The sequence below is a fragment of the Buteo buteo genome, chromosome 14, assembly GCF_964188355.1.
Source record: "Buteo buteo chromosome 14, bButBut1.hap1.1, whole genome shotgun sequence".
NCBI lineage: Eukaryota > Metazoa > Chordata > Aves > Accipitriformes > Accipitridae > Buteo > Buteo buteo.
Genome location: NC_134184.1, coordinates 15,218,712 through 15,232,686, shown reverse-complemented (window position 1 = coordinate 15,232,686; position 13,975 = coordinate 15,218,712). Strand labels below are relative to the sequence as shown.

Here is a 13,975-nt window from a genome sequence, read left to right as displayed (position 1 = left end):
TGGGTTTGGGGCCTAACAGCCTCACAGAACATTACTGCAGATTAAAGAGTGGGGAAAGGGACGAGATGCAGACACCTGTCACCAGCTGGGCGCCAGGTACGCCTCTGGGAAGAGGCCGAGGATGGCTGCTGACACGGCCAGCAGGCTCAGCTCAGCACAGCACAACGTGCGGGCCTGCAGCAGGGCCAGGGCCTCCAACAGCCCTCGCCCTCGTGGATCCGCAGGACGAAGCGACCCTCGGTGCCTTCAGCAGCGGCAGACAAGATGGCGATGCCCACAGGCGGGAGGCCGCAGGCTAGACCGCGGGCTCAGCAGCCCCCGAAGGACACAGGGGGAGAGGACCGAGGCCGGGGCGGCAGGCGGAGGAGGAAGCCGGCGCGGCGCGGCCCCGCCTGCACGCAGCGTCCAACGTAGCCACGGACCCGCCGGCGTGGGGACACCATGGCTCCCGCCGCCCGACCACGGCGCGGGGCGGGGCGGCCCCGGCGCGGCTCCGCGCATGCGCGCCCGGCAGCCGCGGGGCTGCGGAGGCACGCGCTGCGGAGCACGCGTTTGGCAGTGCGTCAGTGAAGAGGGGGCGGTGCGTCAGCGAGAGGGGGCGGTGCGTCACTGAGAGGGGGCGGTGCCCGCGCCCCGCCCCGCCGGCACCTCCCCTGGCGGGGGCGGGGCGCGAGGGGGCGGGGCCTGCGCCGGCTCCGCCGCCGGGGTGGGCGGGGGGCGGCGGCGGTCGTCGGGGGAAGGAAGGGAGGGAGGGAGGGAGGGAGGAAGGAAGGGCCGAGGGGCCGGTCGGGGGAGCTGCGGCCGCCGCCTGTGCGCCTCCGAGGGCGGCCGGGATGGATCACCACCAGCCCGCCAGCCGATACCGAGTGGTAAGTGCGGCGTCCCCGCCTCGGCCCTGCTCGCCTCCCCCCGCCTCCTCGGAGCGGCGGCGGCGGGGGGGGCGGCCGGGGCGTCCTTCCTCCCCCCGCGGTTCTCGGCTCCCGCGCGCGCGGGGCTCTGGCGGGGCCCCCCCGGCGTTTCTCCACCGTCGGTACGGACCCGAGCGCGGCCCCGTCCCACCCCCCCCCTCCGCCCTGCCCCGGCGGCGGTGGCGGCGTGGCCTCTGACAGCCGGGCCTTGCCCGGGCGGCGCGGCCCCGGCGGGAGCTCCCCCCCCGCCCCCATCCCCCCGGCAGCCCTGGCGGCCTCTGAGGGGGCGGGCGGGCGGCCGGCCTCGGCCGCGCTGGGGGCCCGCACGGGAAACCGGCTTTGCCCGCCCCCCCCCCTTCCCCGGCGGCGGGTCCCGGCCCGGGGGCGGCGGGTTTCCCCGAGCGCGTCCCCCGGCGGTGAGGCGGCGGCAGTGGGACGGGGCTGAGCGGCCGCCTGGCTGCGGGGCTGGGGAAGGGGCAGGGTCAGCCATCTCTGGATGGTCCGCGCCGGGGAGCGGAGCGGCGTTTCTGCCCTAAAACCGTGATGTTCGGAGCAGCTCGTGGCTGCCGGGCTGCGGGCGTGTGCGTGCTGTCATCTTTAAGCCGGGGTGCGCCTGTGTACACACGGACTTACTGAAGATTAGGCGCGGGGGGCTGTAAAACGCAGGAGGCTGACCTTCGGTAAGCCTCCGTGTGCGGGTACGCAGAGGCACAAACACACCCGAGCACACGCTGTCTCGTTAAAGAACAGTCCTCGGTGCTTTGCAGCTCGTTGAGTCCAGTTTAAATGCCCGTTCTTTCTTTCCTGAACTTCACTATAGAAATAATCATTTGGGATGCAGAGATTTTTCCTCCTGCCCAAATCGATGGGTACCCCTTGTTTCTCGCAGTCGTTAGTTCAACATCAGTTATGTTAACCTTGTGGTCTTTAGCGTAGTGTCCAAATAGATGAGCTTTCCTGATTATTGGTCGCAAAAATGACTTAGGTGCAGTCGGTCTCCTCAAAAGTTTCAATTTCATCCTTCAGTTCCTTGTACTTCACGACTTTGCTATGTATGTAAGGGTATACTACGAAAGTCTGAAATCTTTGCTACTAATTCAAATTTCTGCTACAATCTTACAGCTAAATCCTGAATTGTTTCTCTTACTGTTTGTGTTTTACAGCTTGAGCAGTGAAAACAATGTCCACGGAAGTATTACTTCTGTGCACATGTGGAGCTATATACTGATACTTACATTCAAATTGTTCTTAGGTTATGATCTAAAAAAAAAGTAATAAGAAAACCTTTGTAATAGGTTTGGAATATTTATTTTGTTAGTCTTGCAGCTTGGGAAATTTCTGTATGTTTTTGGACGATTATATACTGGGGTTGTCATGTAGCTGACGAACACACCTGGCACCCTGTGACTTTTCAGGAGTGACGTATGCCTTTAGCATGCTAGCCGGTCACCAAGTGCTTTCTAGCAGGCTTCTTTTCCTGTGCCACGCTACCATAGCTTGGAATTGGCAGAAGTCCTAAAGGCTTTCCTTCTTTTTTGCAAAGGAGAATGAAAATGCTGGCAGAGCATTTTCTTAAGAGCCTACAAACACTATCTTCCCTGAGGCCTGAAGTAACCTGGGTACGTTTTAAAAGATATTAACAATATATGCTATTAAACTTTAGACAAATATGAGGGAAAACTTAATTCCATTACTCAAAGGAGTAGAAAAAAACCCAGTAAGATGGAATGAAGAAATAATTTGTCTCCGTAATATTTTTATGTTAAATCTGATTAGGAACTTTCAGCGATGATGCTGGTGCCCAGCTTTGGGTAAACGCTCTTTGGTGTGGCCTTCCAAAAGGGCTAATCTTAATATTCAACAGCAGGAGTTGGCCTCTTCAGTTCCCTGTGTATATTAAACTTTGTGATCGATTTGTGTCACTGAATTTTGTTACGGAAGTGTTCTCTGAAGCCTTTGCAATTACAGCACATTAAGTTCCATTGAATCTGTTGTAAGTCACAATGGAAGTGCCATCTTAATCTGTGATGTACTCCAGAGTTTAAAATATGACCTTACTGATTACTGTCCCATAGGAAAAAGCGTATTGTTTTATCTTCTCTCTGTTATATCTGACTGCTAGACATTGAGATTTTTGTAATGTTATTTACTTGCTCTGTTGGGTCAGAGAATGGAAAGGAACAAGGCAATTGCAGATATACTTAATTAGCACCTGATTATTCAAGCATGTGATCTTAAGTGTTATGATGTATTTGCTTACATAATGGCTGTGATAGGTGCTAAGCAATAGATTATTGCAGATTTATGGTTGTGTCCCAATTCTTAAGCACAAAATACAGAAGAGAAATATGCATTAACGTGGCTAATATCACATTAGTTTTGCAAACGTCCCACTCCCTAGTGCTAAGCTTATGAAATCTGACCCATTCTGAATAATAGTAAAAACTTTTTTTTTCAGTTGTACCCGTTCTTCCTTTACTTCTGACTGATCTGTTTTGCTCTGTTCAGGGCAAGTTCTCTTCTAAATAAAAAGAATTATAGGTGTACATTATTATCGAAGGAATTACTGACTTGCATTTCTGTTCCTGGCAGTGACAGTAGCGCTTCGCTGAATTTGAAGGAGCTATCTCACTGCTGCCTCTTTTTATTTGTGGTTTCTTCAAGTAAGTTAAACTAAAAGACTTCAAGAATGGCTGGCAATTTAGTTTTGAGCTTTAGCACAACACGCCAGTTTTATGACTTCTTATGAAACAGAAAACGTCTGATCATAAAGCTAACCGTCAGCTTCTCTTGTTTTTTATCTCTGTCAGAAATAGCACTAAAGCTTCGTTCTGCATCTTATTCTTTCTTGTGCATCTGCGTTTTATTTAAAAAGCAGTTTAAAAACGTTCAAACCAGGCAACTGTTAAAAGGCTGGTACTTGGAATTGCAGCAAAGTGAGTGTTATGAGCAAAGAGCAGGGTACATCAGCATTACGTAACTATCTGCCTCAGGCATGTGTGATTTGTATTGCTTTCTGCCCCTCCTTTTTTGTCCTCTCTTCATAGGACAAAAAGACAACTAATTGATGGGTAAGAATTTGTCATGCTTCCCTGCAGGAATATGACATCAGAAGTAAATTAGCCAACCTTTGTTGTTTAGCTTTACTTCCCTTTTTTTCCTTAGTCACTTGCATGCTGCAATCCTGTTGGTAAACGTGTCTTAAATTTTACATTCATTACAGTTATAGTCAGTTCAGTTGTGTCGTTTCCTTATCGTTGTATTTTTTTCTTTTTCTTCCCCTGTTCTGCTTGTTGTTAGGTAAGGGGACTGAGGCATCAACTTTAGGAAAATATAATAAAAATTCTTCAGTGATCATTCTGATTCTTTTACCTTCTAGCTCTTTGTCACCTGACCTTAACTTATGCATTACTATCTTGTCTGAAATGTCTGCTCCTAGTCCAGCTTGTTTGCAGAAAAAGTGATTCGAATGATGCTTTGTGAATCTATACTGAAACAAAGAAAAAGAAATGCAGCCTTTTTCTGCAGTGCATAAAACTGGGTGAGCAACTAAGTATTAAAGCTTGAGATTGCCTTTTTTTTTCCTCTGTGAAATGTGATTTTCCAGATAACTGAGTCACGAGGGAAGAATTCACGTGCATATGAGTGATTTAGGCACAAAAATCCCATTGAAGGCTGCAGGACTTACATGCTGAACTGCTTAAGAATGACAATCAATGCTGGTCTCCCCCAGTCTTTTTTGATTAAAGCTTTGGATTATCAATACAGGGTCAGGTAGTCATCAGGCTTTGACTTATGGGGTGGTCAGAGGTAAGTGGTAAAATGGGTAGGTAGCAAACTGGGACAGATGGAGCCAAAGGCAGCAGTCCACACTGATGTCAGTTTAGCTGTCACCGAACTTGCCATTGCCACTGTAGCACCAGGGTTTGGTGGGGTTTGTAAGTCATGTGTGATGCAAGACTCTGAGACGGCAGCCTGCTGTTGTACAGGTCTGTAAGGGGATAAAGAAATTGTGATTTTTAAAGGTGTACAAATGTAGGTTGTGTGTGCTTTATAGAAACAGGGTTAAGAGCTGAAAATTGCTACTGTAAATGCTTTATTCCAATCCATTTGCCTGCATAATGCTGCGTGTTGTGAATAGTTTTACAATTACCTCAGATAAGCCTTAATTTTCTGTATCTCAACTCCATTGTTATTGACTCTTTACTGTCATGGTGTTATCTGCTTAAAAACCTTAATCAAAGTCAAGTTGTCTTTGTAGGTCTCAGACACATGAAAGTCAACCTACACAGGAAATGTGCACAAAGAAAAATCTCTTCCTCCTCCTTTTCACGGGACTGAGCCTAATAGTGATTGGCAAATGAAAACCGAAATATTGTTTATTCTACACCCTTGATACAAGACCCCTGGCTTATATCTAGCATATTTTCTATAGTATTTATTGTCTTAGGAGAACTCTTACGTAATTGGTGTTACTGAATAGATCGAGCTGGCTTAAGTTGTGGAATTCCTGTTGCTTTCCACAGATCTGGTGGTGATATCATAACTGGAAGATAAAATACTGCATCTAGGGGACTATGTTTATAATACTGAAAAATACTGAGTAAAGATGCATGAAGTGATAAGCGTTACTGTTGCTTGCTTGTGAGAATTGCACTGATGTTTTTAGTGATATGAACCTTTTAATCACTGAAGATAAATTTTTTCAGTGCACTGGTTTTTTTGCACATGAAACACCTAGCAGAGACCTTATAATAGTTTAGAAGGGCAAATGAGGATCTTCGGAAATGAGGTAAATGACCCTTTCAAACAATGGGCTATCCTTGCATTTTAATTGTTTTGGGGAATTTAATAATAAACATTTTAAATTTTGAATTTATTTCTGTAACATTTTTACATGTGACAGATTTGTCTATTAAACATAGTGGGTTTTGTCTTGAAAGAATAGCTTTAATATTTTTATAAACACTTCTTCCTATTTTTTATGAAGAATCCTGCTACAAATGAAGAAGAAAAATTAGAAACATTGAGGTATGTTTGCAGCTACAGTAGTGATGCAGTTAATGCATTTTACATTTTTCTTTCAGTTTTTCATTAATTTCTAAATACTGTCATGTTTTATATGAACAAGGAAATAAACCTCAAGTCTCTTTGTATGTTTTGTCTAAGTCAAGGTCATGAGGTACTGGACAGGTACAATCCTTTCTGCCTATTCCCTTTTGTAAATTTAAAGCAGGGTGGTTTAACTTTGTGTATTGCCATCACTGTCTGGTTTTTGGATCTCTTTTGAAGGGTCATAGATGTAATACCCAGGTCTGCAACTGGGTCACAGGAATAAACACTGGCTCACTGGTACAGCATGGGTGACAGCAGTTACAATAGCTTTCTGGTTCTTTATGTGGGCACAGGTTGTGGCATGTGGGCAGTTTCCTCTATGCGTGGGCATAGAGGGACATAAGGTAGTTCACACACAAATTGGTTTAGTTATATAGGGCACCAGTTTTACCGTGCTGAACAAAATAAAGTGAATAGTAAAAACTAGCAAAATGTAACTGATTTGCTCCACTCGGGTTTTTCTCCAAAGAACTTGGTAGGCCAAAATGTAAGGTTGAGTCTGCACGAGGGTAGTGCAGGAGGGGAGGGTAGGAAGAGGACTGTCCTTTCTGGTGGCCTGTCTTGTGAAGCTGTGGGATCTTCAGGTTCTTGAAAGGTGCACAAAGCCAAAAGAAAGATGTATGTGATCTGTGCAGTGACACTAAGTCATGTCATGTAAAGCACAGCTTCAGGCTGTGGCACACATACATGCCATGTCTAGTAAGTCTTCTAATCCTATTAAAAAAGGTAGATGTTCAGTAACAGGAATAACATGCCTTCAAATAGCAGGGTTCTTATCAGAAGTCAGCTGCGATGTGGCCAAGCTAGATGTTCTTTTCATGCTACTTTAAAAAAGAGAAACTCTACGCACTGTCTCAGCTTGTTCGTATCTGAAAAATGTGATGGGAACCACATCAGGTTAATCTGGGAAATCAAGTGCTACATTAATACAAAATGTTAGTAGCAGTCGTCTACATGAGGATATGAGGTACTTTTGACAAATGGCTAGTTCCAGGCTTATTTTGAAACTTTCTTCCCAGTGATAGTGTTGACAAAACAGGGAAGATGTGGCAATGGGTAATGTCATCATGCCTAACTTTGTGACACCTCAGCGCTCAGTTTACAGTCATAGATTTGAATGTTCTATTGAGTTTCATAGCCTCAGATCTTCTTCTAGACTTCAGGTAGGTCAGCTACTTTGGAAAGGGGAATAAACAAATGGGCATATATCAGTATACCCACATTAGGCAAGCCATTTTCAAACGGAGAAGAAAAGTAATCCTGAGACATTATGAGTAAAAAAAAGAGTGAAAAAAAATTGGCTACTTGTTAGGTTGGAGAGGCACTGCCAGCTCTTCCTACTGAAACTGAGCTACTGCACAGCCAAGACTGTGGGTTTGAGCTGCCTCAGGCTTAGGTGTCCCACTTCCTGGACAAGTACTGTCACAGCTAGCTGATTTTAGTAAAATGGGCACCCCCTTCGCCAGCTGTGTTTTTAATGAAAATGACTAATTGCTTCTGTTTTGTGCTGAAGTCATTTCAGACTTGCACAGACAGGGTTCACACAGCACGTGTCAGGATGCGGGTGCCTTACGGCTTTGAGATTTACAGCGAAAGTGGAAAATATATTTCCATTTTAACATTTAACTGTTTTATTCCACTTAAGCATCGTTTCCATTATTGTAGGCTAAGATTAACCTAAAACTGATACAGCCTAACTTAATCACTCTATAGCCAAAACATTAGATATTGAGTCACCCCCCAATCCCATCCCTGGCTGTGCCTCCTCCAACTGTGTTTGGAATGGACAGAATGATTTAGAAGACAAGTCTCCAAACTTGGAGTGGTGTAGACACAACAAAATCTGGTCAATAACCTGTATATTACTTCATTTCTGTTTGTAATCCCATTTTTCTTTTTCTTGAGTTACCGTTCACGGTGCTTGGCAGAAATTGGTCATCTTCCTTGTAAAACGTGGCTTTCCAATAAAAAAACTGAAGAAAAATTTTGGTCTCCAAGTATTGTATGATAACTTAACATATTCACAAACATAGTTTGTCTGTTTTAGCTTTGTCAAAAGGTAAAATACTGTGCAGTAATCCTATTAATGTTGACTGATTATTGTTGTAGGAGAGGTCAGAATTGTGCCCTTGGTAAGGATGTATATGTAGCTTCAATTATTGAATGTGTTTTTTGCTTTTCCCTGATTAATCTGGAAAGGTTATGTAGAGCAGCCTTGCGGAAAGGTTATTGACAAGAGGATGCTTACAGTATCAATTATCTCCTTATTGCAGAAAATAAGTTCTTTCTTTTTTTTTTTTTAAGTAGCACAAGCTCATGTTTAAGCATTGCTTTGGTAATGGTTAGTGTAGTTAACAGTTGTCATCTTTGAGGAGTGAGTGATGCCTTTGGTAAAGCATGAGAAAATTGGGATAAGAGTCCTGGGTGATACTGAGGCTGATTGTCCATTTTGATATTGGTACTTGGAATCAATTGTCTTGTTTTGGAATTTAAGGGAAAACAGCACTTAAAGTATTTTTAAGGAGTGTACTAAAGCATTAAGACTCTTAATTGAAACTCCAGAGTTGTGGTCACAAAGTTGATTTGCATCAAATGCATAGAATAAACGATTAGAAAAAAGACTTGCACAAGTTGTTTACTCTTAAGAACCTGTTCCAAATTCTAGAAGGAGAGTGCATAATTTGAACAAAGGAGCAGGCCACTAAAGCCCTGCTGTGCTGCGCCACAGTGATGATGAGAGTGTGGCCCATGTAGCTTTCTCGCATACCTAGATGTCTGCTACTTTTTTTTTTTTTTTTTTTTTTTTAATACTCCCTATGGTGTAGAGGTAGCACTAGTTTGGTCGTCTTCTGCTCTCTTCCAAAGAGGTGAGCTTCCTGGACTGCTACTTTTTTTGTTTTGTTTTTGTTTATCTGCCTTATAATCAAACAACCTGCTGGAAAGTGCCTGCTTCCAGATGTATGCATCATCCATCTAGCAACTGAACGGTCCAGAGAATTGTCCTCTGGGCCACATGTTTTGCAGGTTTGCTTTAAAATGCTTAGTCAGCACTCCTTAACAGTAGGGTTGAAAAAAATCAGTACTACCTGTTGAGACATAAACATGCATTCTTTAAAGAAAGGGCCTTTATCGTTCATTGCTGTTGTGTGATTTGTGTTTGTCTTTGCTACTAAATCTTTTTAGAGCTGTGAATCCCATAGTGGATGGAAGAGAAAGACAACAAATCAAAATGAGAATCTTTTCAGTAGAGCGTGTTCTTCTGCATGCAACGCACAATAAGTGTGTTCAGCTGGTGGTGTGTATGTGTGTGGGTTTTTTAAGCTGTTGAAATTTCTGTCTGTATTATCTCTGTAAATAGAGGAGCTTGAGTACTCCATTTCCAGTTACTAAGAAAATGAGTTATGCTGAAAAAGTCAGGCACGATTGACCCACTAATAAGAATAGAGAGTTTGCTGTTATTAATAATATCCTCTGTTTTATATTTTATTTAATTAATGATTTCATTTTGGGCTACTCTGTACTGTTGAGTAGGCAACTGTTGCTCTTGGCTAGTTTTATTCAAGTACACAAGTGATAAAACTTCTGTGTTGTCAATAAAGTTGAGACATTTGAAGTTTTTCTTCAGAGTTTCCTTGCAGAATTTTCAAGGACACTTACTTACATGTGATATAGGAGACACAAACTCAAGTCCTTTTTTTGCTGCTTTTCTCAAATCAGAGACTTAAGGTGAAACTGTAAGCTGCTTCTGCAGTTCAGTTTCCATGATACTTCTGCAGGAAGAAACTCCTCTTTTTCATTATCTTTCCCTTTGTAAAATGAATTTGCCATTTTTAGCATCCTCCTGCATTGTCTTCATTAGGAAGCTTTGTGTGTGAGCCTTTCTACTGTACTTGGGCCTTTAAGTAAAATACACATATATTTAGAGAAATGTTCAGCTTTTTTCAATTAACATTGAATTCTTCAGCTCAGATGAATGTAGGCTAAAATAGAAGCTGGCACTAACTGTTGAATATTGAGTTTACTCTTGGTAAATGGACAGCCCTGTCCATTTCCTAATTTTACAGGCTTTCCTATTCCCTCTACTTTTATGGTTTTGTATGTGCTGTGCAACTTCAGGGTGACCGGGATCCATTTTCTGTAGTGATTCTGTAAAGCTGCTGGTAAGTAAAGACATGACCTATTGACTTGCAGTTCTTGGAGCTGTCACTGATGGTTTACTGAAGCTGTCAGCTAGTGGCAGCTGCCAACAAATCCTGATGAAGCATTGTCCATCGTCAGGGAAGATAGTGAGAATGAGCAGGAAGCATCATTGTATGAAACCTGGGACCTGCCCACGTGTTGGGTACTGTATGCAGCTCTGTTCTCTCACAAGAGGAGCCTAGAGGAGCTACAGAAGGTAAAGGGAAGCAGACTTCTTAGAAGTGGTGTCTGAAATGGGTGGTGGGAGTTGGAAGTGATCAACGCTTACAGAGTCACCAAGGCAGTGAATAAAGCAGTTGTGGAGCTGTTATTCACCAAAATGTGCAATATTGAAACTGGAGGGTGCTCACTGAAGTTTGATTTAAATCATGGAAAAGAAACTACACAAGCTGAAGTGAGCATATGCAGTTTGTTAATACACAAGATCATTGAGGCAGATAGTACTGGCAGATTCAGGAACACAAATTCATGCACATCAAATCCATAACAGATGCAAATGGAATAGGCAGAGATGTACACTTTACCAGCCATAATACAGTGGCTGTTAATGTCGGGGAAGCCTGAGGAAAATGGATGGCAAGTAAGTGACTAAGGCTCGTGTGCTGTCCATCAGCGGTGACGATTGTGTTGGAGATGGAACACTTCCTTAGACTGACCACTGGTCTCGGTAGCATACTTCTGTTTTATTAATGGGTCTCTTACTTCTGACTAAAAAGCATTCAAGGAGGAGAGCCTCATTTTGTACTTTTTTAATAGAATTTCAACCAGTTCCTCAAGCTGTTCTTGAGTTACCATTTGACACACAGAAGGGTACATGGTAATCTTTTTAGTAACTTCTATATTCTAGAGTAGATCAGAGTTACAATATCTCATTGTGTTCAAGCTTTAGAGTAAGCTTTTACCAACTTTTTTCCTAGAAATATTTTTATAGTCACGCTTGAAGATTTGAAAAATGTTGCTCCCAGGCGTAGTCTTTGTTAGTATTAGAGACATCAGGTTTTTGTTGACAAATTTTATTATCAACTCCTATAACGATGCAATAGGAAAAACTCTTGGAAACTATGCCCAATTTATAATTTTGCAATAAATATGAAACATATATCTGCTTGGATCATACTGAAATTCAAGTATTCAGAATTATTTCTGAATAATTCTTTAGTAGAGAAGAAACCTAAAAAAAAAAAGTCGAGAGAAATGGATGTATTTTAAAGGATAACACTACACTTCTAGTAGCGTTAGTCCCAGAATATTTGCTTTTCTAAAAGAGTTCTCATATTGACACATGGTATGTTACTGTTCTTTACTAATAGCTCTACTTTTGCTGTTAATGTGGGGTGTAGGAAGGAATAGATGTCTCAGAAGCCATGGAGAGTGAATGCAAATGTGTATGTTGTGCTGTTAAAGGTGTAATTAATTGTTTAAATCTGGATTGTAGTCCACAAAAAATGAAAGAGCAAGTAAAATGTTCTATGTAAAGTAGCCATTGGGATGGAGAAGGAGGTATATGTACCTATATATATCTATCTATCTACGCACACACACATTATATATATAAATTATTTTTTTTTTCCTTCATAAAGTCCTGATCACAATTGTTGTGGTTTGGTTTTTTTTTTTCTGACATGCTTATAAGCTGCTTTTAAAGAAAAAAAAAACACCTTGAAAAATCCAGTAGGTTAAAGATCTCGGGTTAAAGAGAACTGACTAAAATTATTTAACTATCACTTAAGTGAAGTGCATGTAAAACACTTTCACTTGCTATTGATCACTTCATTTTTACATGAGGAGTCTCACTTTGGCAGAAGAGCCATTCTGTTGCAACATATTTTTCAACAACATTCAGTATAAATCTCTTTGGATTCTTTTTGGTAGAAGTTTGCCTCCAGTGGTTGTCGGTTTCCATGGTACCTAATCCTTATTTAGCAGACACACTTGGTATTTCTGCACAGCTGTGGAATGGCAGCAATGGACTTCTGTTCTGCTTTCCTGCTTCTAGTGCAGATTTTACACCTTTGACCTTCTAACATACTGACTACTGTTGAAAACTTGCTGCAGAGATGCATCAAGAAAAAAACCCACCACTCCACTGTCATGAAGGGCTATTGCTAGATCTGGGTATGTGATAGTTGATGCTTGCCAAGTGATGGGATGGTGGGAAAAAACCCGATGTGGGTCTGTTCTGTGCAGTCGGGAATTCTGATCAAATTTGATCCCTTAGTTTTGAATAGATAAAAGCAAAAAGTAGCTGAAAGTTGCTGGACTCTTGTGTTTTACTGGAATGTACTGAAGTGCCTTATAAGCTTAATTGCTTAGTACCTTAGTAGAGCATTTATTAGTCTGAAGGCTCCCCAATCTCTAGAGGATAAAGTTTCTCTGGAGTGTTGTGGCTGTGGCCAGGACCGTGTTTCAGGAGAGTGTTTGGTGCTGCCTTCCTACTAGCTGGTCTGCACGGGTTTGTGGCAGGTTGGTGTTGCAACAGGAATCTGAAGAAAAAGTCATGAGGTTGTTGTAAACTACCTTATTGGTAGAGTATAAAACTGATACTGAGGATAAAGCTAGTAAGTTAGAATACAATGTGGTTTGTTGTTTTTTGTTTGGTTTTTTTCCTCAAGAATTTTGCAAAATTGTGAAATATTTCTTTCAAAGGCTGTTGTGGATATGTTTTTTTTCCCTGATAAACAAGGAAATTAAAATATTTATTTTGCAGAAGGATTTATTTATCTCTTCCACTCTTGCACTTCTTATCTAAGTGTAATTACAGATTATTGGTTTTAGTTTTGATTGTTCAGTGGCTACCAGTGACCTAAATTAGGGCTGATTGATCTTAACACTTGAATGGCATTTATGGGTTAATGGTATAGGTTTTATGGATTTTTCTAAAAATAAAAAAGTAATAGTCAATAGCGTGAGCTGTTGAGATATTAGGTGTCATTCAGAAACAATAGAGATTGGTAAAGAGAGGTCAAAGCTGTCTCCAACATGAAGTATTTTATAACTGGTTCAGAATTAAACTTTGTTTCAAGATTTCCTTTTGTTTTTTTCCCTTGAAAATCCCAAGGCTAGTATTTTGCTATTTACAGATTAATAAACCTATTTTTAGACTACTAAAGCTGAAAAAATGCAAAATGTTGTTACAAATCAAGCATTTAATACACAGCCTGTATTTGCTCAAGTAAAATTATTTTTATGTAAATAGAGAATTCTGCTTTCAAGCCTCAATCTCAAGGCTCGTTTGTAGGGAACAGTTTAGTACAGATTTACAAATCATTAACAGTAGGCAGGTGTAAAAGACCTTTGAATTTTTCAGCAAATGAAAATATCAGGTGTAATAGAGAGGTGGGAAGCTTCCTGAAAGCTTAATGAAGATGATAGCAGTTTTCTTTTTAACCTACTGTTGGGTTACACTTCTCATATTTACTACAGTAGAGTTTCTGTGGAATAAATACCTGTGTACCAGTATGGAAGATGTCATGAATCTAATGCAGAAATGTTGGAATACTTTTTCTGCACTGCACAGGCAATCTTGAGATGAGTCTTTCATGCCCTTCCCTCCAGCATAAGAGCTGCAGTAAAGTGGATGGTTTTGGTTGACCTTTTCACATAGTCTGAAAAACTGACTCTAGAAGACCAAAATGTTAATTTCTACAAAGTGAAGATGGTGAACCTCTGTTGTTAAAAGTGTTGGTTTTTTGTGGAGTAAGCGCACCAATTGACTGGTTTGCATATGAAGGTTGAACTTGCATGATCTACTT

At 42.1% G+C, this 13,975-nt stretch overlaps 1 protein-coding gene across 1 annotated transcript in view; it reads left to right on the top strand.

The window, feature by feature from the left end:
- The first annotated feature begins 735 nt into the window (after positions 1–735).
- The window catches only part of NDFIP2 (Nedd4 family interacting protein 2), a 50,506-nt gene continuing 37,266 nt past the window's right edge, over positions 736–13,975 (top strand). Inside the window, exon 1 of the mRNA XM_075045981.1 lies at positions 736–869. Coding sequence (XP_074902082.1) covers positions 834–869 — 36 coding nt within the window. The 5' untranslated portion in view covers positions 736–833. The remainder of the gene's footprint in view (positions 870–13,975) is intronic.